Source organism: Scyliorhinus torazame, chromosome 7, assembly GCF_047496885.1.
Source record: "Scyliorhinus torazame isolate Kashiwa2021f chromosome 7, sScyTor2.1, whole genome shotgun sequence".
In the NCBI taxonomy this organism is placed as follows: Eukaryota; Metazoa; Chordata; class Chondrichthyes; order Carcharhiniformes; family Scyliorhinidae; genus Scyliorhinus; species Scyliorhinus torazame.
In genome coordinates, this window is record NC_092713.1 from 155,743,830 (window position 1) to 155,770,133 (window position 26,304).

At 48.2% G+C, this 26,304-nt stretch overlaps 1 protein-coding gene across 1 annotated transcript in view; it reads right to left on the minus strand.

Moving 5' to 3' along the window:
* The window catches only part of LOC140426642 (uncharacterized), a 194,610-nt gene that overhangs the window by 25,596 nt on the left and 142,710 nt on the right, over positions 1-26,304 (minus strand). The window contains exons 23-27 of the mRNA XM_072511705.1: positions 24,907-25,164; positions 21,857-21,969; positions 13,380-13,888; positions 10,009-10,347; positions 8,159-8,301 (exon numbers count right to left, since the gene is read on the minus strand). Of these exons, the coding sequence (XP_072367806.1) occupies positions 8,159-8,301; positions 10,009-10,347; positions 13,380-13,888; positions 21,857-21,969; positions 24,907-25,164 (1,362 nt within the window). The remainder of the gene's footprint in view (positions 1-8,158; positions 8,302-10,008; positions 10,348-13,379; positions 13,889-21,856; positions 21,970-24,906; positions 25,165-26,304) is intronic.

Consider the following 26,304-nt stretch of genomic DNA (forward strand, 5'->3'; position numbering starts at 1 on the left):
AAATGGTTTCCCCCAGCAGGAGGTAATCAAAGGACACAGCATTAAGGTAATTAACAAAAATACAGAGGGAAGATGTGAAGTACTTTTTTGTCAGCACTTGAGTTGTAATGATCTGAACTTTCTATCAATAGAACACATGGCCTGAAAGGATGATTGAATGAGATTCAATAGCAACTTTGAAAGAGGAAATTGGATAAGTACCTTGAAGGTGAAAGAATTGCAGGACTATGGAAAAAGAAATGAGACTAATTGGATCACTCTTACAAAATGGGCATGATGGCTCAAATCGCCTCTTTCTGCGCATGTGCTGCTTGAATCATTTGGGTTCAGGTTGGGCGTGGAAATAGCAAAAAGGTAGGGAATGATGAGAAGATTTGCAACATTCACTGTCTATTTTTTTAAAAATTATTTTATTGAGGCATTTATAATTTTAACATTTTCACATTTTAAACAACAGAGATCCCACACATGCAAAACCCCCACAATAATATACCCAACACACCGCCCCAGCCCTAAACCCTAACTACCCATACATTAGATTCCCTGTCCTTATTAATCAGTTCCACACTTCCTTGCTTCCCCCCCCCTCAATTGAAGAAGTTGATGAACGGCTGCCACCTCCGAACGAACCCCTGTACTGAACCCCTTAAGGCGAACTTAATTTTCTCTAGCCTGAGAAAGCCTGCCATGTCACTGATCCAAACCTCCGACTTTGGAGGCTCCGAGTCCCTCCCTTCCAGCAAAATCCACCTCCAGGCCAGCAGGGAGGCAAAGGCCAAAACGTCGGCCTCTCTCCTCCCCCTGGGCTCCCGGATCTTCCGACACTCCAGATGTAGCCACCTCTGGACTCGGAGTCACCCTCCCTTCAGAACCTCTGACATGACATCTGAAAATCCCTGCCAAAAGCCCCTCAACCTCAGACACGCCCAAAACACATGTACGTGGTTCGCAGGACTTCCTCCACACCTGTCCTCCACCTCCACAAAAAACCTACTCATCCAGGCCACAGTCATATGAGCCCTGTGGACCACCTTGAACTGGATCAGGCAAAGCCTGGCTCATGAAGAGGGTGCATCGACTTTCCTCAGGGCCTTCTCCCATAACCCGACTTCCAAGTCCCCTCACCAGCTCATCCTCCACTTCCTCTTCACCTCCCCAATTGGGACCCCTTCCCACTCCATTGGTCCCTTGTATAATTCCGAGACCCTCCCCTCCCCAACCGCTGTTTTAGATATCACCTTATGCTGTAGTCCCCTTAGTGGGAGGCAAGGAAAGCTCAGAAACTGCCTCCGGACAAAATCCCGTACCTGCAAGTACCGGAACCCCTTCTCACCCGGCAACTCAAACTCCTCCTCCAGCTCCTCCAGACTCGGGAAACCCTCCTCAATGAAGAGGTCCCCAAATCTCTCAATCCCTGCCCGCTGCCACCTACTGAAGCCCCCGTCCAGCCCCCCCAGAGCGAACCGGTGGTTATCACAGATCGGTGACCACACCGATGCCCCCTCCAGTCTCATATGCTGCCTCCATTGCCCCACACTCTCAGGGCTGTCACTACCACTGAGCTTGTGGAGTACCGAGCTGGCGAGAACGGCAGAGATGCCGTTAACAAAGCCTTCAGACGCGTGCTCTTGTAAGATGCCGCCTCCACTCGCTCCCACCCCTCCCCCATTACCCATTTCTTATCCATCGATATATTAGCTGCCCGGAAGCAATTAATAAAGTTCGGAAGGACCAAGCCCCCCCCTCCCTGCGCCCTCCTTCAAGAAGGACCTTCTTAACTCTCGGGGCTTTCCCGGCCCATATAAACCCAGAGATGGCCAAATTCATCTTCCTAAAAAATGCCTTGGGAATGAAGATTGGAAGTCACTGAAACACAAACAGCAATCTCGGGAGGACTGTCACTTTCACAGTCTGTACCCTCCCCGCCAGTGACAGCGGGTGCACGTCCCACCTGCGGAAGTCCCCTTTCATTGCTCAATCAACCTGCCCAAATTTAGTTTATGAAGCTGACCCCAGTCCCTTGCCACTTGAATCGCCAGGTACCTAAAACTCCCTCCCACCACTTTGAACGGCATCTCCCTCAGTCTCCTCTCCTTGCCTAGATTGCAAAACCCTCACTCTTGCCCATATTCAATTTGTACCCCGAGAACCGACCAAATTCCTCCAGTATCCCCATAATTCCTGCAATTCCCAACGGGTTTGTTATGTAAAAGGAGAAAATCGTCCGCATAAAGCGAGACCCTATGTTCCCCCCCCCCCCACCCTCACTACCCCGCCAAATGTTCGATGCTCTCAGCGCCATTGCCAAAGTCTCTATGGCCAGGGCAAACAGTAGTGGGGAGAGTGGACACCCTGTCTCGTCCCCCGGCACAGAAGAAAATATTCTGATCGAACCCGGTTAGTCCTTACATTCGCCACCGGTGCCTGATATAGCAACCGGACTCAATCCACAAATCCCTGCCCAAACCTTCCCAGAACATCCCACAAGTACTTCCACTCCACCCGATCAAAGGCCTTTTCTGCATCCATGGCAACCACCATCTCGACCTTGCACCCCTCCGCAGGCATCATTATTACATTTAAAAGTCGCCTAATGTTGCACGTCAGGTGCCGTCCCTTAATAAATCCCGTCTGGTCCTCCCCTATTATTCCCGGAACACAATCCTCTATGCGTGTGGCCAAGATCTTTGCCAGCAATTTTGCATCTACATTTAACAGGGAGATTGGCCTATATGAACCACAGCTCTCCGGATCCTTATCCTGCTTCAAAATAAGGGAGATCGATGCCTGCGATAATGTTGGGGGGAGCACTCCCAGCTCCTTTGACTCATTATATGCCTTTACCCGGAGCGGCCCGGAAATTTACTATAAAACTCCCGAAACACATCCTTTACCCCTGCTGGATCCAGAACCACCTTCCCCCCCCTGTATCTCTCACTTTCCCAATCTCTCTCGTCGCCTCCTGTTTCCTCAGCTGGAGCGCCAACATCCTGCTGGCATTTTCCCCATATTCATACACCGCCCCCCTTACCCTCCTCAGCTGTCCCTCCGCCTTACCTGTGGACAGGAGCCCAAACTGTAGCTGCAGCCTCTGATGCTCCTTCACAAGCCCGTCATCCGGAGACACCTTACCTCCTGTCCACCTGTAAAATTTTGCCTACCAATCTGTCTAACTCCGCCCACATCCTTCTCCTTATTGGCCCGAATTGAGATGAACTCCCCCCCCCCCCCCCCCCCCCCCAACGCTAATAATTGCCTTCAGTGCCTCCCAAACCACCTCTGCCAAAACCTCACCCGTGTCATTGATCCCTGTATATCCCCGAATGGCCTCCCTCACCCTCTCACATGCCTCCGCCTCCGCTAACAGCCCCACATCCAACCTCTGTTGCGGGCGCTGGGCCTTTCACTTGCTAACTTGCAAGTCCACCCAGTGCGGGGCGTGGTCTGACACCACAATTACTGAATATTCAGCATCTACCACCTCAGCCAGCAGTGTTTTGTCCATCACAAAGAAGTCTATTCCGGAATACACCTTATGCACATGGGAGTAGCATGAAAACTCCTTGCTCCTCGGCCTCCCAAATCTCCACGGATCGAACCCCCCAATGCTCTCCATGAACCGCCGAATCTCCTTTGCCATTGCTCAGTGTTTTTCAAACGTTTTTTTCCGGGACCCACTTTTACCAACCGGCGGATCATTGGGACCCATGCTGGCCAACGTTCATGAGACATGCCGGCTGACGTTAACGCCCCTCGCCGACTGACCTTCGCGACACACCATTATTGCTTACCTTTAATGTGCAGGCGGGCCTGCTTGGTCCTCACGATCTCTCTTGCTTTGTCATTCAATGTTACATTTAAGCTAAGGACCGACATTCAATGTTACATTTAAGCTGACGATTTAAGTTCTTGTTGCATGCTTTGAACAAAATCAAGAGGTTTGTCCTCGTACTTGCCATGCTTAGTCTTCAAATGCCTTTGAAGATTTGAGGATTTTAAACTTCATTTGCCAGTACTTCCCTGCATTTAACACACATGGGCTTTGCATCCTGATTTGCATTGGCACAATTAGCCATATCTCAAGAAATCATCTTTATACTGCTTTGTTCCCGATTTCAGTTTCTTCTTAATTGTTTGTTTGCCAGAGGCCCTGGAGCTCACACCAGCACAGCCTTGTCCTACCGTGGACTCTCGTGAGAAGCTCTTTCCAGCAGATTTAGTTGTGAGATCCTGTTCTGTTTGTATCTCTGGCCCTTTCTACCTCATTACAAAATGACCCATCTTCAGTTCTTTACACAGTCCTGTCGCTTGCTAACTAGCAGCTACAAAATGGAGAAATCTCACCTCTATGATTTTGCTCCCAAAGCCGGGTGCATGACCTTCTCTCTGCCGCTGCCTCTGGCGGAAAGACTCATCGTTCATATTCAAAGACTGGTCTTTTTTTTTTTTTTTTTTTACTTTGAAACTTTATTTCTAATACCCAATTTTTCCAAATTTATGACTTTTTACTGCTAAAAATTAAAACAACTTCAGTTGAACATGTGCATCCTTACATTTACACACAAACTTTGCTTTAAAATTATTCCTATTTCTTTAGAAATTTAACCAATTATGGAAAAAAGGACAATCTTGTTTTTACTTTACAAAATTACAACTTTAGAGGAGATGAAGTAACTTGTCAAACAGGCACAACGTTACACTATTTCTTACTGGTTCCACTGCATTGCACTGTCCAAACATCCAAGTCACCTCCTGCTCTATTCTCACCAAAAGTACTTACTTCCTGGTTTCCAGAGCGTGTCAACACAAAGTGATAACTAGGTTTCTTCCAGTGTTCACCTATGTCAGCCCTATTGACTGGCCTTCTTTAATCAGTATTCCGACAAACCTGGCATGGTTTCCTCTCAGTGTACCCACAGACCACTTCCTGACCAGTACGTACCATTGTGGGAGTGCAAACGGATGTTGTACTGGCCGTTGAACGGATTGACCAAGTAGCCGCAGGTTGCACACTGCCGATCGGTGGAGGGGGACGAGCCGATCAGCGTGCAAAGAATGAGCACCAGAGTGGAGCTCCAAGCTGGGGCCACCACTGTTTGCATCGTGACCATGTGGACGCCTGTCAGCTCATCCTCCACCAGCCCTATCCCCCCCACACCACCGCTCTGTGCACGGTGACCAGCACAAAGCCCAGCCTTGCGCCGCCCACGCCCTCAAACACCGCAACCAATCGGGGACTGCCCACGGCTGGCATTCTTAAAAGCTGGTGACGGCAGCTGGGAACTTCTTCCTGCGATCGGGAAAGCCACAACTGATCGGTCCACGACTCTCCCAACACTCACCTGCAACCCATTTGCGGGTCGCGAGCCCGGGTTTGAAAAACCCTGCCACAGCTGATACCTTCCCTGACCTAGAACTCGACCGGTCCAGCCTTGGATCCAGGACCGTATTGAAATCTCCCCCCATAATCAGTCGATGTGAATCTAGGTCCGGGATCGTCCCAAGTCCCCGTCTAACAAACTCAACGTCATCCCAGTTCGGGGCATATATATTTACCAACACCATGGCCATTCCTTCCAGCTTCCCACTAACCATAACATATTTACCCCCCGGGTCCGCTTCTATATTCCCCACTTCGAATGCCACCTGCTTATTAACCAAGATCACCACGCTCCTCGTTTTAAAGTGTAACCCCGAATGGAACACCTGTCCAACCCATCCCTTCCTTAACCTAATCTGATGCCCCACCTTCAAATGTGTCTCCTGCAACATAGCCACATCCGCCTTCAGTTGCCTCAAGTGCGCAAACACACGAAACGGGCCCTTGTGACTGACCCATTCAGTCCCCAAATGTTTCACGTGACCAGCCTGGTCGGGGGGTACCCCCTCCCGCCCCGATCAACAATAGCCTCTCCTAGGCCAGCCTACGGCCCATGTCCCGCACTTACCCTGTGCCGCCCTCTGGCAACTACCGGCATCAGCCCTCCTCCTCCTCCACTTTGAAAGTCCCCTCCCAGCCAGCAGTATAATTCCCCCCCCACCGCCCAACACCCTCACTCCCACTTTGTTTCCGTGAACTAGCACGCCCAGCTAGCCTGGCAGCTCCCGCCCACGGCGCCTAGCAACCTACCCTCCACTGATTCCCCTCTCCCCGTGCTTAATGCAGTCAAAACAAAGGCAAGAAGTAAAAACAAACAAACAATCCCTCCCAAGGTCCGAACACGAAGACCCACCCCTCATCCCTAAACAAAGCACTGTAAACCGACCTAACCCCAACCAGAACCGAAGAACGCAAAAAATCGAAATAAATCTAAACAACATAAACCCAAAGTTTTTCACAACATAGTTCAGTTCTCCTCAATCAAAGTTCAAGATCATCCTTCTCCTGCCAGTCCATTCTCCTTCATGAAGTCCACCGTTTCCTTCGCCGAACCAAAGTACAACTCCCAGCCCCATAGGTCACCCAGAGGCGAGTCGGTACAGTCGTCCGAACTTAACGGCCTTCTTGTACAGGGCCAACTTGATCCTATTAAAGCTCACCCTCCTCATCGCGAGCTCTGCTCCCAGGTCTTGGTACACCCGAATCTCGAAGTCTTCCCAAGTGCATCGCCTCATCTGCCTGGCCCACCTCATGATGTGTTCCTTGTCAAGGAACCAATGCAATCGCACCACCACCACCTCGGCGGCTCACTCTCCCTGGGACTTGCGCATCAGTGCCCTGTGGGCCCGATCCACCTCCAACGGCTGGTCAAACGCACCTTCCCCAAGCAGCTTCTCCAGCATCTTCCCAACATAGGCACCCGCATCCCATCCTTCGATTCCTTCCAGCAGACCCATGATCTGGATATTCTGCCTCCGAAAATGGTTCTCCGGGTCCTCCACTTTCTCCAGCAGTCACTTCTGCCGGTCCCGCATCAGCCCAACCTCTGTTGCCATTGAAATGGACTGTTCCTCATGCTCCCCCGCCAGCTCCTCCAACCTCTGGATAACCTGTCCCTGTGCTGCCAGTCTCGTCTCCAAGCGGTCGACCAACCGCCTTGATCGAGTCCACCGCCCGGGCCAGGTCCTCCAAACATTCCTTCCGCTGTTGGGTGAACTTCTTATTTAGGAAGCTCACCAACTGGGTCCATTGACCACTGAGCCGGCAGGGCCAGACCCTGCCCATCCGCCATCTCCGCGTGTGTTGTCCGCACCACACTCACCACAACCAACTGGTTCACTTTTTCCCAGGCACTTCTGGACCGCAGCTCCATAAACTAGGGGTCACTCTCTTCTGCTCTCACTTCTGTACCTTTTTCCGACAAAATTCCTGCGACAAACCGGCGTAAAGGCCACAAAAAACACACCATTGAACGGGAGCCAAATATGTGACCACTCACTCCATGGCTGCCACCGGAAGTTCACATTCAATGTCTATTGATGACAACTGCTAAACGGCAACACTTATGCTTTGGCTTGTGATAGGGATGATTGAAAGGGACAACTGTAATTATCTACGGTTCTATGTTTCCCCCATTAAGCACGTGTGAAAGGTTAAAATACTTATAATCAAAATAAAACAACAGTGCTTAAAGAGGTTGACTTGCATCAAAAGGGCCTGAATGTAAAACATTGTTATGTGGGTGCTAAGAGGTTGTCAGCTCCACTGGTCTCAGTCGGGACTTGACTAATAATGGTTCAAGTGCAGTGTTTGCCTTACTCCCCTCATCCACACTGTAGTCTTGGAAGTTCAACTGAGAGTGAAGGAGGAGAGATTATTCAGTTCACATCAAATCTCAGAAAACCTTTGAAAATGACCTTGTAAACTGGGTAAGGACCATATCTCCTCACCCAGTTGGGCCCACACCACACTATGTGGTGACTCTTAATTATTTCAGGGCAACAAAGATGAGCAATGAATGCTGCTCTGCCACCCAATACAAAAACATAATTAGATACAAATCTCAAAAGAACACCCACAGATACTGTTGGGAAGTGGAGGTGATAATTTTTATTATAAAACACAACCGTAGCTTATTTTTATTTCCATTCTAGTTCGCATTCCCACAAGTGGGCATTTGGTAATGCATTTCTTAACAGCTGAAGCCTCAAAACACCATTGGAGAAATTTTGGTTGGAGGTGGTAAACTTGACAGATTTGGGAGCTGACTGCACTTACTTTTAACAGACTTGATTGGGTAGGGCAGGTTGCCCTTGCTGGACTGGGCAGCAATGAAGGCGGCTGCACTCTCTGTTGATGGGAAACAATCCTCAGATGTTTGCAAACACTGACGGTTGTCAATCTCCAAGTAGACTTCGGAACTGTGCGTGAGGAACAAAAAGTTAGAAATGCCAAGATTAACCACAGAACCAAAAAAAGTTTATAACCGTTAACTAATTTGTGCCCATGGCAGCTCTTTGCTGCATCTTCCTGAACCTCACACAATTTCCACTTTTCTCTGAATGTTTCAACCACAGTCATTGGAGAAGTATTCCATACACTAACTGCCCTATGTTCAAAAAGTAATTCTCCCAATCGCTCATTCCACTCCCTGTGGCCTTACATTAATGACCTCTCACCCCAACCAGACAGAAGAATCGTTTTGCCTTCTTCACCAACAAAACCCTGTATAATTTTTTAAAACCTGAAATCGCCTGTTCACCACCTCTACACCAGTGCAAAGAGACTCACATAATGCTGAACTCTTCCCCATGGCCATTGTTTCGCAACCCCATTATTATTCTCATGAATCTACAATCCCAAGCTTTATTTTTATTCGTTCATGGGATGTGGGTGTCACTGGCTGGGCCACCATTTATTGCCCACTCCTGAGGGCATTTGAATGTTAACCACATTGCTGTGAGTCTGGAGTCACGTGTAGGCAAGACCAGGTAAGGACGACAGATTTCTTTTCCAAAAGGGCACTGGTGAACCAGATGGGTTTTTACAACAATCAACAATGGTTTCATGGTCATCATTAAGACTTTTAATTCCAGATTTTTATTCAATTCAAATTTCACCATCTGCCATAGTTGGATTTAAAGTCAGGTCCCCAGAGCATTACCGTGGGTCTCTGCATTACAATACTACTGTGCCACTGCTCCCCTTGTCAAGGTCCTCTGCCTAAAACATGCCCCTGTTTATAAAATCCAAAATGTTAATGACCATTTTTGCGGATTTATCTATTCATTGTCACATCTTTCACACCATCATATAATGTAGCTTCAGAGTGTCTGCCCTATCCACTCAAGTCACCATCTCCTATCACCAAAAGGCCCATTAAATTGCATCTGCCCATTCTGATGTTCATATTTTCTGAAAGTATTTTTACAATCCCCTTTGTTAAACCCCTCATTATAATTTGTCAGCAAATTTCAACATTGTGTCCCCCTGCCCAAGATCGAATAATCTATTCATCGAAAACAAGAGGACTCAGCATTGAGCTCTGGGGCCCACCACTTCCTATCTTCTCAAATATTGGCGATGGCTGTTAGTCAACCATGCTGTTACATTACTGATATGCCTGAATTTCTGTAACAATATTCCCGACAGATAGCCTGAACAATGTCTACTGACATTTTTTTTAAAAATAATTCATTTACGGGATGCGAGCGTCACTGGCTAGACAAGCAATTATTGCCCACCCCTATTTGCCTTTGAGAAGGTGGTGGTGAGCTTTCTTCTTGAACCGCTGCAGTCCCTGAGGTGTAGGTACACACACACTGCTGTTAGGGAGCTAAGGGAGCCTCTCCTTAAATTTTTCCGTCATACTAGAATTTGGTATCTCCTGCTCAATGTAGATGCACACATGCGGCAACGACCCTCCACTGCAATACAAGGTTTAAGGCTGCAGCCCCACCTGCTTTGGTTGGCCATGCTACTCATTAGCATAAACAAGCATATATATTAGACAGTTCATTGCACAATGCAGCATCATAGTGCACTCCTCCCCTAAAAAAAACTAAAATAAACATGCTCCCCAAGCAATAGACATTATATGGAAGGAACACTGACTCATAAATTCTTACCCTATAACTTCTTGCCCAAGCTCTCTCACTATCCGAATAAATCTCTTCATTCTAGAGCCATGGCCGTAGTAAGGGGTGATCATAGGTTCCCCTTCCGAGTTCTTCTTGAATCTCAGGACAGTGTGCAGGAGGGCCCCCAGCCTTCGAAGGAAGTTCACGGCATCGTTGAGCAGTTCCTCTGGAGGTAGGAGCACGATCAGCACCAGCGTCCCCTTCGCCAGTTGCTCAGGGGCGTCATCCACACAATCTAGGCCGTCCCAACCACACTGCTCGCTGTTACAACCCTGGTCACAGTGACCATCTTGGTAGTGGTCAGCACAGTACTTCTCATAAAGTGGGCTGTGGGGATCACAAAGGACAAGTTAGAGAGTAACAAACATCCCCAAAAATCAACCTTGTCCAGTTCCAGCCTTATGACGACATTATGAGTTAATGTACATTGCAAACATAGCAGCTCTTGTTATTGTTCTGCGTACTAGGCACAGTAAGCTTAAATGCTATTCCGAAACAACTTTAAGTCATGGCTCCAAGACAGAAAGTCCCAGTCCAGAGACTTGACAACAGAATCTCAAGTGCAATACTGAGGAAGTGCTGCAATGTTAGCCATCTTTCAGAGCTTAAACCAAGGGCTCTCTTAGGTTGGTGTCAAAGGTCCCATGGCACTATTTTGAAAGAGAGGTAGAAGAGTTCTCCCGGCCAATATCTACCCTCAACCAACATCACTAAAATAAGTTAGGCAGTTTTCGCATTGCTCTTTATGGGAGCTTGCTCTGCACAAATTGGCTATTGCACCTCTTAGACAATCACCAGGCAGGAATATTCCCTTCCAGTCGGGGAACACTTCAGCAGTCAAGGACATTCAGCCTCTGATCTCCGGGTAAGCGTTCTCCAAGGTGGCCTTCAGGACGGGCGACAACGCAGAATCGCCGAGCAGAAACATATAGCCAAGTTCCGCACACATGAGTGCGGCCTCAACCGGGACCTTGGATTCATGTCGCATTACATTCATCCCCCACCATCTGGTCTGCGAAATCCTACCAACTGTCCTGGCTTGATACAATTCGCACCTCTTTAACCTGGGGTTACTCCATCTCTGGATCTGTAAAGATTTAATCACCTGCTAATGCTCGCATTCCAAGCATTGTCTGGCATCTTTGAATCTGTCTATATATGTGTTTCTGGAACAGACCTCTTCATTCACCTGAGGAAGGAGCAGCGCTCCAAAAGCTAGTGATATTGAAACAAACCTGTTGGACTTTAACCTGGTGTTGTAAGCCTTCTTACTGCACTTCTTAGAGTGACTGCACTTCAAATGATACAGCTGCATTTAAGGGGAAGCTGAATAAGTAGTTGAAGAAGAAAGGAAGAGAAGGCTAACCTGACAGGGTGTAAATTAAGTTGAGAAGTAGGAGGTTGTGTGGGGCATAAACATGGAGGTAAAATAACTTATTGCGGATGCTGGAATCTGAAACAAGAACAGAAAATGCTGGACAATCTCAGCAGGTCTGACACATCGGTGGAGAGTGAAAGGAGCTAACGTTTTGAGTCTGGATGACTCTTTGTGAAAGCTGGAGAGAACTGGAAATAGGATCAGATTTATATTGTAGTGGAAGAGCATGGAAGAGTGGGGCTGGATAGAATGCCAACAATAGGTGGAGATTGACAAAGATGCCATGGACAAAAGGAAAATATAAATGGTGGTGATAATGATTAAGAGGGTTTTCGAAAGTGAAACGTTATGAGATCAGAATGTGTTAATTGCAGAACAAAGGACAACTGGGAACAGGGAACGGATGGCTCAAGTAGGGTGGGGTGAGGGGGGGTACAATGGTGAGGGGGGAAAAACAGATTGATGGAAGAAATTAAAATAAACGGATAGAAATAAAAATGGGGTGAAGACGGAGGAGGGTGTTTACAATCTGAAGTTTTTGAACTCAATGTTAATCATAGAATTTTTACAGTGCAGGAGGCCATTCGGCCCATCGAGTCTGCACCATCCCTTGGAAAGAGCACCCCACTTAAGCCCACGCTGCCACACTATCCCCATAACCCCACCTAACCTTTTGAACAAGAAGGGGCAATTTAGCATGGCCAATCCACCTAACCTGCACATCTTTGGACTGTGGGAGAAAACCGGAGCACCTGGAGAAAACCCACGGCGACACGGGAGAACGTGCAGACTCCACACAGAAGTGACCCAAGTTGGAAATCAAACCCGATTGGAAGCGACTGGAAGATCTGGGTCCTGCGGGGGACGGACTGGAGGTGTTCTGCAAAGCAGTCACCCAGCCTGCACAGTCACTCCAATGTAGAGTAGACCACATTGGGAACAGCGAATGCAATAGATGAGATTGAAAGGTGTACGTGAAGCGCTGCCACATCTGAAAGGAGTGTTTAGGTTCTTGGAAGCACGCTTCACGTGTACCTCCTTCAATCTGGTCTATTGCATTTGCTGCTCCCGATGAGGTCTACTCTACATTGGAGAGACTAAACGCAGACTGGGTGACTGCTTTGCAGAACACCTTCGGTCCGACCACAAGCAGGACCCAGACCTTCCTTTCGCTTGTCGTTTCAACTCATCGTCCTGCTCTCATGTCCACATGTCTGTCCTTGGCCTGCTGCAATGCTCCAGCGAAGCTCAGTGCAAACTGGAGGAATGGCACCTCCTCTTCCGGTTCGGCATGTTACAGCCTTCTGGAATTAACATTGAGTTCAACAACTTCAGACTGTGAACTTTCTCCCCACCCCATTTTTATTTCTATCAGTTTATTTTCATTTCTTCCATTGATCCGTTTTTCACACACCATTGTCCTCTTACCCCCACCCTGCCCCACTTGGGCCATCTGTTCCCTGTTCCTAGATGTCCTTTGACACACTGCTCACCTTTATTCTGCCATGAACACATTCTGATCTCTTAAATGTGCCACTCTCAGCACCCTTCTTAGTCATTATCACCACCGTTTACATTCTCTTTGTCTTTCTGTCCATGACATCTTTGTCAATCTCCACCTTTCGCTGGCCTTTACCCAGCCCCACTGCTCCACGTGCCCACACCATCGCCTCCACCCCCAATCAGTACAAGTCTGATCCTATTTCAAGTCCTCTCTAGCTTTGAGGAAGAGTATCTCTCCCCACAAATGCTGTCAGACCTGCTGAGACTGGCATAGACATATTGGGCTGAATGGCCTCCTTCTGTACTTCAAGCTCTATGTATTTCATTGGCTGTATTGCATTTTGGGATGTTCAGAGGGTGGGAAAGACATTGTTTAAGGGCAAATCCTTTTCTTCTTTCGCCCTACCCATTTAACCCAACTTCACACAGCTGCCCAGAGAGAAGAGCTCCAAAAGCCTGGCATAGATTTTGAACGTACTGGCAGGATTTCTGAGTGAACCGACAGTCGAAGTTGTCAAACAGGCACTCGGGTGTGTTGCAGACGGGGTCACACTGGTTATTGTTGAAGTACTTCCAGCATTGCAGGCTCTCTGTGCAGTTCTCCCAAGGTTTCAAGGTGAGCGAGCAGTCACCACCATCCCACTCACACTCGTGGTTGTTGCACTCCTGGTCACAGACTCGGTCCCCAGCCTTCCCCTTGCACAGGGGCAACTGGCAGCTCTTGCTCTCTGTTTCAGCACACGTCAGCCCCTGGAATGGAGCTGGGCACAGGCAGCTGAAGAATGGTGGCGAAGGCTTTGGGAGGCAGGTGCCGCCATTGTGGCACTGCCTGGTAAGGCAGATGGGTAGCTCGCACACTGAGCCGCTGAATCCTTTCAAACAATTGCACCTGGGGCCCATGGGACTCATGGAGCAAATCCCACCGTTCTGGCACAATACCTGCCCACAGGTGTAGTTGGTGTGTTCACAACTCGCTCCGACTACGCCCTGCAGAGAGAATTAAAACAGGAGTGAAAGACATTCAGCATTATTCATCCTTCAAATTGAGAAAACTAGCTAGAAATATAAAACAGATGGTACGAGTTTCTTCAGGTATTTAAAATGTAAAATAGTAAAGTGAAGGTTCATCCTCGAGTGAGTGAGTCTGGGGTATTAATCCTGGGACAAAAAAGAACTAGCAGATGGTTTAAACAAAATTGGCAGGCGGATGGGAACCGGAGGACAAATTTAGAGCGGGAGAAGGAGAATTGAGTGAGTGACTCTGAAAGACAGAAGCAGCATAAGCTAAAAGGGGCACAGCACAGGAATTTGACAGTGTTTAAAGGCATGTATATATAAATGCAAGGAACATAGTATATGAGCTGAGGGCACAGATACACATGGCAGCGTGATATCATCGCTGCTGTGGAAACATGGCTTAAGGAGGGGCAAAAATGGCAGCTCAACATCCCTGGATATATTGTTTCCATGCAGGGTAGGGAGAAGAATAAAAAAAGGTGAGGGTGTAGTAAGGGTAGGTAAAGTCGCCATAGTCCCAGATGACCATAGGCTGCCTTCCCCTTTGAGGGGGAGAGCTGACTGGTGGTGATTTAACCTGAGGAAGACCACACCTCAGGCAAGGGGCAAGATTGAGAATAACCTCAGCAGCTATGGGAATTGAACCAACGATGCTGTCCTTGCTCTGCATCACAAACCAGCTGTCCAGCCAAGTGAACTAAACCGGCCCTCAGGAATGTAGCATTATTGATCAAATAATCAATTATAGCCGTGAGGGGGGGGGATGATATATTAAATGAAGCATCAAATGTGGCCATATGGGTTAGGCTTGGAAATAAAAGAGGGGCAGCAAGTCACTCTGCTCGGACTCTACTATAGATAAAGATACCCCAAATAGTGGAAGGGAGCAAGAAGAGTAAATATGTAGACAGAGTTCCGAGTGAAAGAACAATATTGCAGTAATCATTGGGAACTTCAACTACTTGAATGTCAACTGGGATACCAACAGTGTAAAGAGCACAGAGGGAGCAAAATTTTAAACTGCATTCAAGAGACCGTTTTTAACCAACACATAAATGAGCCCAATGAGACGGGTACAATTCTAAATTTAGTGTTCGGAAATGTAGCTGGACAAGTGAATGAAGTAGCATTTGGACCATTTTGGATCTAGTGGCCATAATGTAGTTAGATTTACCATTACGGAAAAGGACAAAGATAGAACAGGAGTAAAGGCAATAAGTTTGGGGAAGGCAAATTATACAAAGCTGAAAGATAATGTACATCCCATAAATAATTGTTAATCAGGAGGTGAAAACGAGGAAGGAATTTAGACCAATTATAATAACCAGGGAAAGGGTACTGAAAACATTAATAGAACCAAAAGCGGACAAGTCCCAGGTCTTGGCAGACTTCATTCTAGGGTCGGAAAAGAAGTGGCTACTTAGACAGCAGATGCATAGATTTTAATTTTCCAAAATTCCCTAGATTTCGGAAAGGTCACATCAGGCTGGCAAGTAGTTAATGTGGCTCCTCTGTTCAAGATAAGAGGAAGACAGAAAGCAGGAAACTGCAGGTCAGTTAGCATTACACTGTCATAGGGAAAATACTGGAATCTATTATCTAGCAGGTAGCAGTGGGGATAAGCTCCAAGTGAAATGCAAACAGGCAGAGCCAACATGGTTTTGTGAAAGGGAAACCACATTTGACTAACATATTGGAGTACGATGTATAGTTTTAGTCTCCTTATTTAAGAAAGTATATCAATGTGTTAGAAGCAGTTCAGAAAACATTCAATCGACTGATACATGGGATGGAGGTTATCTTATCAGGAAAGGTTGGACAGACTGGGCCTGTAATCATTTTGGAGTTTAGAAAAATGAAAGCTGATATTATTGAAACATAAAAGATCCTGAGAGAATGTGACATGGTGGATGCTGAGAGGAGAGACGAGAACAAGGGACACAGTTTAAAAAGGGGTAGCCCATTTAAGACAAAACTGAAGGAAAGTCTTTCGAACTCTCTTTCCCAGAAATGGTGGAAGCGTTTCACTCAGTATTTTTAAGGCAGAGATAGATAGATTCTAACAAGGGAGTCAAAGGTTAGCAAGGGTAGGTGGAAGAGTGGAGCTGTGGCCACGATTGGATCAACCATGATCTGATTGAATGATAGAGCAGGCTCAAGGGACCAAACGGCCGCCTCCTGCTCCTAATGCATAGGCTCCCTCTCATTGTAATGAATTGCAATAACCATGCACTGGTTACACAGGCAGCTGTCCCCTAGAATACGGGGACCACAACTGGTAGGGTTTCAGGGACTTGTGGGAACTGACACACATGAGATCATTAAAGGTGGAGGGACAGTTAATCAGACAAATAGACTGTGAAAGTATAAAAAGTTGGTTAGCCAGCATCTGACTGCTGAGGCAGCAAGTAATGCCCTCAGCGATCGAGTAGCCAATCAAAGGGCACATAGGAGAAAAATACCTGCATGCAAGGCCTCATTGACAAGGGAAGACAAAGGATCTGTTTGGTTCTAGCCATTGAGATGCAAGGGTGGCATATTTGTCTTGGAACAGTTTAGACAAGGGAAAACAAAACTTTGGGCTTTCTGGCCCTGGAAAGGATATTAACCTCAAGGAATCAAACCTAGACTTCCGGGTGCGGCGATGACCAGCTGAGTCGCACGTTTCGGCAGCTCCAGGTGGAATGGACTTTTGGGCTCTTAATAAGAGCCCCAACGGCAATTTTAACGGCTAAAAGTGCTGTGCGGCGAACCAGAAGGGAATCCCCCCTGGATACGGATGAAAAAAGGAGAGGAAGGTGGCCGGATTGCGGTGGATCCTTTAGAGCAGCGGCAAGGAAGGCAAGCAAAAACCAAGATGGCGTCGGAAGGTGGCAGTTTAATATGGGGCCCTGAACAACACGAGTTCTTGAAACGCTGCGTGGAAGAACTCAAAAAGGAAATGAAGAAGGAGCTGTTGGCCCCGATATTACAGGCGATCGAAGGGCTAAAGGATGAGCAAAAGACCCAGGAGCGGGAGCTTCGGGTCGAGAAGGCAAAGGCTGCCGAGAATGAGGACGACATACAGGGCCTGGTGGTGAAGACGGAGATGCACGAGGCACACCATAAACGATGTGTGGAAAGGCTGGAGACGCTGGAGTACAACGCGAGGAGGAACAACCTAAGGATTCTTGGTCTTCCTGAAGGTGCGGAGGGAGCGGACGTCAGGGCATATGTGAGCACGATGCTGCACTCGTTAATGGGAGCGGAGGCCCTGGCGGGTCCGCTGGAGGTGGAGGGAGCATACCGAGTGATGGCGCGAAGACCGAGAGCAGGAGAAATTCCTAGAGCCATAGTGGTGAGATTCCTCCGTTTTAAGGATAGAGAGATGGTCCTTAGATGGGCAAAGAAAACTCGGAGCAGTAAGTGGGAGAACGCGGTGATCCGCGTGTATCAAGACTGGAGTGCGGAGGTGGCGAGAAGGAGGGCGAGCTTTAATCGGGCCAAGGCAGTGCTTCACAAAAAGATAAAATTCGGAATGCTGCAACCGGCAAGACTGTGGGTCACATATCAAGGGAGGCACCACTACTTTGAGACGGCGGATGAGGCGTGGACTTTTATCGTGGAAGAAAAATTGGAATGAGCGGGTTATTTAATAATAATAAAAAAAGAACGTTTGAAACAAAGTGGTGGGGCGAGTATGGGGGGGGCGAAGAGGGGGGTAAAAAGGGGGGAAAAGAGGAGTTTTATGTTATTAATCCTGCGATGTGGTAACTTTTCTCTCTTCCACAGGAGGTGGTGGGGGGAGGAAAGGAGGTGGAGGAGATGGGGCGTTGGCCATTGGGGGCGGGGCCAAGGGGGAAGCGCGGGCTTGGTTCCCGCGCTATGATAATCATGGCGGGAATAGGGGAGCAGGAAGGAGGGGGCGTCGCACGGTGCGAGACGAGGTCACGGGGGGAAGCCGAGGTCGGCCAGAGTTTGCTGACTTCTGGGAGCAACATGGGGGGTGTAACTACGCTAGTGGGGGATCTAGCGGGGGGGGGGGGGGGGGGGGGGGGGGAATTATTGGGCTGCTGCTGCTGGGGAGAGGGGGGAGCTGGTATGGGGTGGGATGGGCGGGGGGGCACCGCCTGGGGGGGACACAGCTGCGTGGGAACCGGGTGAGGAGCTGGAAAAAGGGGATGGCTAATCGACAAGGGGGTGGGGGGTAAAAAGCCCCCCAACCCGGCTGATCACGTGGAACGTGAGAGGGCTGAACGGGCCGATAAAGAGGGCACGGGTACTCGCACACCTTAAGAAACTTAAGGCAGACGTGGTTATGTTACAGGAAACGCACTTGAAACTGATAGACCAGGTGAGACTACGCAAAGGTTGGGTGGGGCAGGTGTTCCATTCGGGGCTAGATGCGAAAATCAGGGGGGTGGCTATATTAGTGGGGAAGCGGGTAATGTTTGAGGCAAAGACTATAGTGGCGGATAGCGGGGGCAGATACGTGATGGTGAGTGGCAAACTACAGGGGGAGACGGTGGTTTTGGTAAACGTATATGCCCCGAACTGGTATGATGCCAATTTTATGAGGCGTATGCTAGGACGCATCCCAGACCTAGAGGTGGGAAAGTTGGTAATGGGGGGAGATTTCAATATGGTGTTGGAACCAGGGCTGGACAGGTGGAGGTCCAGGACTGGAAGGAGGCCGGCAGCAGCCAAGGTGCTTAAAGATTTTATGGAGCAGATGGGAGGAGTAGACCCTTGGAGATTTAGCAGACCTAGGAGTAAGGAGTTTTCGTTTTTCTCCTATGTCCACAAAGTCTATTCGCGAATATACTTTTTTCTTTTGGGAAGGGCGTTGATCCCGAAGGTGAGGGGAACGGAGTATACAGCTATAGCCATTTCGGATCACGCTCCACATTGGGTGGACTTGGAGATAGGGGAGGAAACAGAAGGGCGCCCACCCTGGAGAATGGATATCGCTTCTCCTAAAGAAGGAAAAGGACCCGCTGCAATGCGGGTCCTATAGACCTATTTCCCTCCTAAATGTAGACGCTAAGATTCTGGCCAAGGTAATGGCAATGAGGATAGAGGATTGTGTCCCGAGGGTGGTCCATGAGGACCAAACTGGGTTTGTGAAGGGGAGACAGCTGAATACGAATATACGGAGGCTGCTAGGGGTAATGATGATGCCCCCACCAGAGGGGGAAGCGGAGATAGTGGTGGCGATGGATGCCGAGAAAGCATTTGAGAGAGTGGAGTGGGATTATTTGTGGGAGGTGCTGAGGAGATTTGGTTTTGGAGAGGAGTATGTTGGATGGGTGCAGCTGTTGTATAGGGCCCCAGTGGCGAGTGTGGTCACGAATGGACGGGGATCTGCATACTTTCGGCTCCATAGAGGGACAAGGCAGGGATGCCCTCTGTCCCCATTATTGTTTGCACTGGCGATTGAGCCCCTGGCAATAGCACTGAGGGGTTCCAAGAAGTGGAGGGGAGTACTTAGAGGAGGTGAAGAACACCGGGTATCTCTGAATGCGGATGACTTGTTGTTATATGTAGCGGACCCGGCGGAGGGGATGCCAGAGATAATGCGGTCCCTTCGGGAGTTTGGAGAATTCTCAGGATATAAACTGAACATGGGGAAAAGTGAGTTGTTTGTGGTGCATCCAGGGGAGCAGAGCAGAGAAATTGAGGACTTTCCGCTGAGGAAGGTAACGAGGGACTTTCGTTACTTGGGAATCCAGATAGCCAAGAATTGGGGTACATTGCATAGGTTAAATTTAATGCGATTGGTGGAACAAATGGAGGAGGACTTCAAGAGATGGGACATGGTATCCCTGTCACTGGCAGGGAGGGTGCAGGCGGTTAAAATGGTGGTCCTCCCGAGATTCCTCTTTGTGTTTCAGTGCCTCCCGGTGGTGATCACGAAGGCTTTTTTCAAAAGGATCGAAAAGAGTATCATGAGTTTTGTGTGGGCCGGGAAGACCCCGAGAGTGAGGAAGGAATTCTTACAGCGTAGTAGGGATAGGGGGGGGGCTGGCACTACCGAGCCTAAGTGAGTACTACTGGGCCGCCAATATCTCAATGGTGAGTAAGTGGATGGGAGAAGAGGAGGGAACGGCGTGGAAGAGATTGGAGAGGGTGTCCTGTAGGGGGACTAGCCTACAAGCTATGGTGACGGCCCCATTGCCGTTCTCACCGAAGAAATACACCACAAGCCCGGTGGAAGTGGCGACTTTGAAAATTTGGGGACAGTGGAGACGGCATAGGGGAAAGACGGGAGCCTTGGTGGGGTCCCCGATAAGAAATAACCATAGGTTTGCCCCGGGGAGAATGGATGGGGGATTTGGAATATGGCAAAGAGCAGGAGTAACGCAACTGAAAGATCTGTTTGTGGATGGGAAGTTCGCAAGTCTGGGAGCGCTGACCGAGAAATATGGGTTGCCCCAAGGGAATGCATTCCGGTATATGCAACTGAGGGCTTTTGCGAGGCAACAGCTGAGGGAATTCCCGCAGCTCCCGACGCATGAGGTGCAGGACAGAGTGATCTCAAAGACATGGGTGGGGGACGGTAAGGTGTCAGATATATATAGGGAAATGAGGGACGAGGGGGAGATTATGGTAGATGAGCTGAAAGGGAAATGGGAAGAAGAGCTGGGGGAGGAGATTGAGGAGGGGCTGTGGGCGGATGCCCTAAGTAGGGTAAACTCATCGTCCTCGTGTGCCAGGCTAAGCCTGATTCAATTTAAGGTGTTACACAGGGCGCATATGACTGGAGCACGGCTCAGTAAATTTTTGGGGGTAGAGGATAGGTGTGCGAGATGCTCGAGAAGCCCAGCGAATCACACCCACATGTTCTGGTCATGTCCGGCATTACAGGGGTTCTGGGTGGGGGTGACAAAGGTGCTTTCGAAAGTAGTGGGGGTCCAGGTCGAACCAAGCTGGGGGTTGGCTATATTTGGGGTTGCACAAGAGCCGGGAGTGCAGGAGGCGAGAGAGGTCGATGTTTTGGCCTTTGCGTCCCTAGTAGCCCGGCGCAGGATATTGTTGATGTGGAAGGAAGCCAAGCCCCCGGGGGTGGAGACCTGGTTAAATGATATGGCAGGGTTTATAAAGCTGGAACGGATTAAGTTCGTCCTAAGGGGGTCGGCTCAAGGGTTCACCAGGCGGTGGCAACCGTTCGTCGAATACCTCACAGAAAGATAGAGGGAATGGAAAAGAAGAAGGCTGCAGCAGCAGCCGGGGGAACCAGAAGGACTCTCAGGGTTGTTAATATATATGTATAATATGTATAGGTCGTTGCTATAAATAATTGTATATTGGACTGTTAAATCATATTTTTGGAGAGTGTTTATCTGAGACAAGGCAGTTGCCATTTAGTTTTAGTTTTTGTCATATATTATTTATTTTTTGTTTATAAAACACGTCATTGTTACTCATACTGTTATATTATTGTGTAAAGGATACACAATGTACTGTGATGGTTGACCAAATATTTTCAATAAAATATTTTTTTTAAAAAAGGAATCAAACCTAGGAGTGGTATACAAGACTTGGACAGCAGAAGATGCAGTTCATAGTCACCTCAGATCGAGAATAGGGGCAGATTCATGCAGGAAAATCCTATGTATGTAGCTTGTGGTTCGAACCCTGCTTTCACTTCACAACTGTTGAGCACAAGTGCAGAGATAGCAATCAGGTTGCTAGAAACCAGGCAGTCTTTGACCAATGCCTGCCCCAGTCAGTTCAAGTGGGCTACCATTGATACATTCAGCTGGCGGAGAATTGCTAATAGGACTGGTTACACAAGTGCCTGTCCCGGGCCATCATCGACTATGGAAGGGATTGGAGTTTGTGGCAAATAACAGGTATTAACAGGTTGTTCTTTCAGAAAAAAGTGACAACATTTCCAAACAATTCATGATTATTCAAACAAACTGAAGGATAGGAAAAAAACTCTGTTACACTTACAGGTCTGCATTGGCAGGTATATCCGAGGGGAGTGTTAATAGCAAACATACATGTCCCTCCATTCCGACATGGCCGTGAAAGGCACAGATCAACAATGCTCTCACAGTGACGGCCTACAAGAGATCAGTGGCTTGTGTTATTGACTGAACAACAGGACAAAAGACACTTCTCAGTCCTTGCGTAAAACAGCATAAATATTGGGTGATGTGCAGTTAATATCACTTGCTTTCTAACATAACTTGTTTTGAGGAGGGCATTCACTGCCTGTCCAGTGGTCACAATCACATCCCACGTGAGTGATCGGTTCCATTTTTCTACTTCGAGGCACGAAGTGCATCCAGTATTAAGCAGACAAAAATAAATGTTTTTCCCAAATGAGAGGGGCGGGCGAGGGTGGCCCTTGCTTTTCAGTTGATAAACGTAACATCTGTAATGTTCTTGTCGGATGGCCTGATTTATATTACAAAAACACTTGTAGCTGAAGCTATAAACAATTTATTGACATTAACTGTGGGTAAACTGTATACAAAACATATGAATAACAGTAGGATCATGCACAAGCAACTCTCTCTTCAGCTCCCTCCAGCCAGTCTGCGGTCACCTGACTCTAATAGTCACTTATATACAAGTGAGACTCCTAGTGGTCAGTCGGTGAATTACAACACAACCATGATATCACTGCATCATCCATTTAAAAAAAATTAAAGCTGGGAACAGCTGCAAGTTCTTGGTTCAGGATGTCCAGCAATAACAGAAACAAGGAATTATTTATTCTTGGCAGCTTGTTGTTACAGCAATGTCCCCATTCTTAAGCTTGTGTATGATACCATAGACTGGGCTACATGCACCAGCTCTGAGCACCATGTTAGTTGTTCCCCATCTCTAAACTCCTCCAGCTTTACAACTTCTGAGAGCTGTGGGCGGGATTCTCTGATCCTGAGGCTAAGTGTTGACGCCGTCGTAAACGCCGTCGCATTTTACAACGGCATCAACAGGTCCCCAGGATCAGCGATCCTGCGTCTCAAAGGGGGCCAGCACGGCACTGGAGTGACTCAAACAGCTCCAGCTGCCGATACCGGCGTCAACCGGCGCCGCGGGTCTACGCATGCACGCTTCGGCCGGCGTGAATTTTTGAATGCGCGTTAGTTGCCTTCTCCGTGCCAGCCCCGACGCAACATGGCGGAGAGCTACAGGGGCCCGGCACGGAGTAAAATAGGCCCCCACCTGCAGAAGCCGGCCCGCCATTCGGTAGGCCCCGATCGCGGGCTAGGCCACGGTGGAGCCCTCCCCCCCTCCTGGGTCGGATCCCCCCCCCCCCCCCAGGCCGACCCCCGCAGGATGAATGCCGAGGTCCCGCCGGGTAGGACCACATGTGAACGCCGCCGGCAGGACTCAGCCTATCTCGGCAGCCACACGGCCCAACGCGCGCTGAGAATCGCCGGGGGGGCGCTACCGGCACCGCGGTTACCGGAGAATCGGCGTCGGAGCAGCGTCGCGTGGATCGGGCCCCCCCCCCCACCCCCGCCGATTCTCCGACCGGTCTGGGGTCGGAGAATCCCGCCCGGTGTTCCTCCAATTTGGGCCTCTCGTGCATCCTCCCCAATCCCTTTGTCCCACCACTGGTGGCTGTGCCTTTCACCACAGCTTTGTAATGGCCTCTCTCAACCTCAGTCCCTCTTCTTCTTCCTTGAAGGATGAGGAAAAGTGGATCTGTAGCGAGGCGGGTGATTGGCTCAATAACCTCCTTCAGACCTCCTTATTCAGGGATCTCAGAATGAATCATAAACACATCACAACACCAATTTGAATAATGAGCAGTAAGTCGATTGGACTTTTTCCAGCCATTCGTGGGCTGGACCCACACAATCCTTCTTTGCGGCTAGAATTTACTGAAATGGCATTCAGTCAATTGACACTAAAACCTATCCAGGCTTGTTTCCAAACTCATGTAGGTAGAAACACAATAGAATTGAGGAACAATGGAAGGTCTTTGAACCCAACAAGCCTATCCAATGTCAATAAATCCTCTCAACATATCCTTATTTCTCATCCAACTGATTTTGAGAACCATTTAAATTGTCTCTTTCAATGTCCCTTCTCCAATAATTTCTGCTGAAACTCTTATCATTGGGTTGAGAAAGGTTCTTCCTGGCAGAGTCTTTACAGCACAGGAGGCCATTTGAAAAATGAAATGAAAATCGCTTATTGTCACAAGTAGGCTTCAATGAAGTTACTGTGAAAAGCCCCTAGTCGCCACATTCCGGCGCCTGGTCGGGGAGGCTGGTACGGGAATTGAATCGTACCGCTGGCCTGCTTTAAAAGCCAGCGATTTAGCCCAGTGCGCTAAACCAGCCCCCTATGTTTATGGCCCATCATGTTTATGCTGGTTCTCTGCTGAGCAATTCAGTCAAGATTTTTTCCTTCTGATTCTGTCTTCTTGTTTGAACCCTTCACAATTGTGAGCAATTAGCTGGCATTGATTTCTTTCATCCATTATGAGACATTTCCAATTAAATAATTTCAAAGTCGCGTGCTCATCACTGTGCCACTGCACCAGGGAGCTGTGGTGATCTTAAGTACTCCAAATTGCTTCAAGATCAACACAGTGCCTCTGATGCTGGGCCACAGGATGCTATTGAAAAATTTGTGAAGTAGCCCTGTTGTTTAAGGAGCTAAGCAATACCAGTCATGAATATCCAGATCAGTGATGAGTTAGTGAAACTACCAGGCAGTCAATGGTGGAATAGCACAAATTGCCTCATTGTACCCTCACTTCTCACTTCAAGAATAAGATAGAGTGCCTGCTGCTGGTCATTCAGTTGAAGGAGTGTGCACTTGTTCATAAGACACGGGCTGAAGACGCAATGTGCTTTTGGCTGCATTGGCCTCTATGGTTGAGCAGCCCAACGCAAACTACCCACTCTCATACCCAAGGGATGGCCACTCAGTGACTCCACATGGAAATCACTCGGACCTCATGGAGACTCATGCAATAGCAGGCAAAATGAGAAGATGAGCAAGAACAAAATAAGAATTGCTTTGTAGCTCACCTGCAAAACCAGGTCGGCACCTGCACAGGTAATCATTGGTTAACTGCACGCAGTCAAGGCTGCCCTCGCGATTGCATGGATTGGAAAGGCACTCGTTGACATCTCCTTCACAGCGCTCTCCAATAAAGCCAGGTGGACAAATGCAGCTGTAGCCACCGATTTTGTCAACACACCGCCCGCCATTTAGACATTTGTGGTCCCTCGTGTGGGGATTAATATTGGGCTCACAATCATCGTTGTTTATTTCACACAGAATACCTGCGAACACAGAAAACTTGTTACAACACTATTTTCTGTACTTGTTCCCAAACTCCCTTCTTACTTGCCCTACTCCCTCACGCGAAACTTTTCCCAGATACGGGTTTGGCCAAGTAATCTGCTCTCCGTGTTCTGAAAGGTGGTCCCGCAACAATTATATTTTTATCCCCAGTCTGGAGGAAGCATGGGCTCTCAGCACAATACAAAATCATAGCAAGTCACATGAGAGAATGGCCAGCAATGAGTCAGGTCAGGTGTAGCATCAGGGGGGTCACACAAAAATCAACATGATCATCAATTTCCACGTTATCACACATCACTGATGTTTTGACTGAGAAGAACCCTTTCTAAAACTACAGGCCGAAGAAACTCAAAACAGGACAAGCTAGCAAATAAGGGACATCAACAGGATTACGTTCCCAAGGTGTGAGGGCTGTGAGAGCTCCAGGCTAGTTAGTGTGCCTTTGCGGTCTACTTTTTGTACTGACTGAAGAACATACATTTGAAATGCCAAACTTGGCTTCCGATGCCAATTGGAGTACATACCCCATGGTCCCTATCCCCCGCCTCAGTCCTGCTCACTAATTCTCTATCTAAGTCAACAGGATTCTTTCAATTCCAATGTTCACATTCTCTAACAAAGAACCCTCTCAAATGCCTTCTGAAAACCAACATAAATAACATCTGCAGACACTCCCTTATCTATTATTTTAGTTACATCCTCGCAAAATTTCAGGAGACATAACTTATTTTAAACACACTGCTTCTCTCTTATCAGTTCATATGTGTCCAATTGCTAACCCTCCGTCAGCATATTTACAACACACCCCATCCATCCATAATTAGCCTTTGTCCATGAGGAGCCATAGCCATTTCGCTCTATTCAACAGCGCTCATATCTTCAGCTATCTTGGTGTTTTTCCTCCCCCCACACACCACTAATTGTGGATTGGATTAACACAAAGACACAAATGTATAATTGGTGAGTACAATGAAGGAATTCAGCCTCCTCTCCTCCAGTTCATTTTCAGTCAGATGTGCTTGTTTTGATCCTTCACAATCATCATGCAAGACTGATCTCAGACAGCAATCTGGGAACTCATTCAACTGGTATAATTTCTCATGTAAAGCAGACTTGAT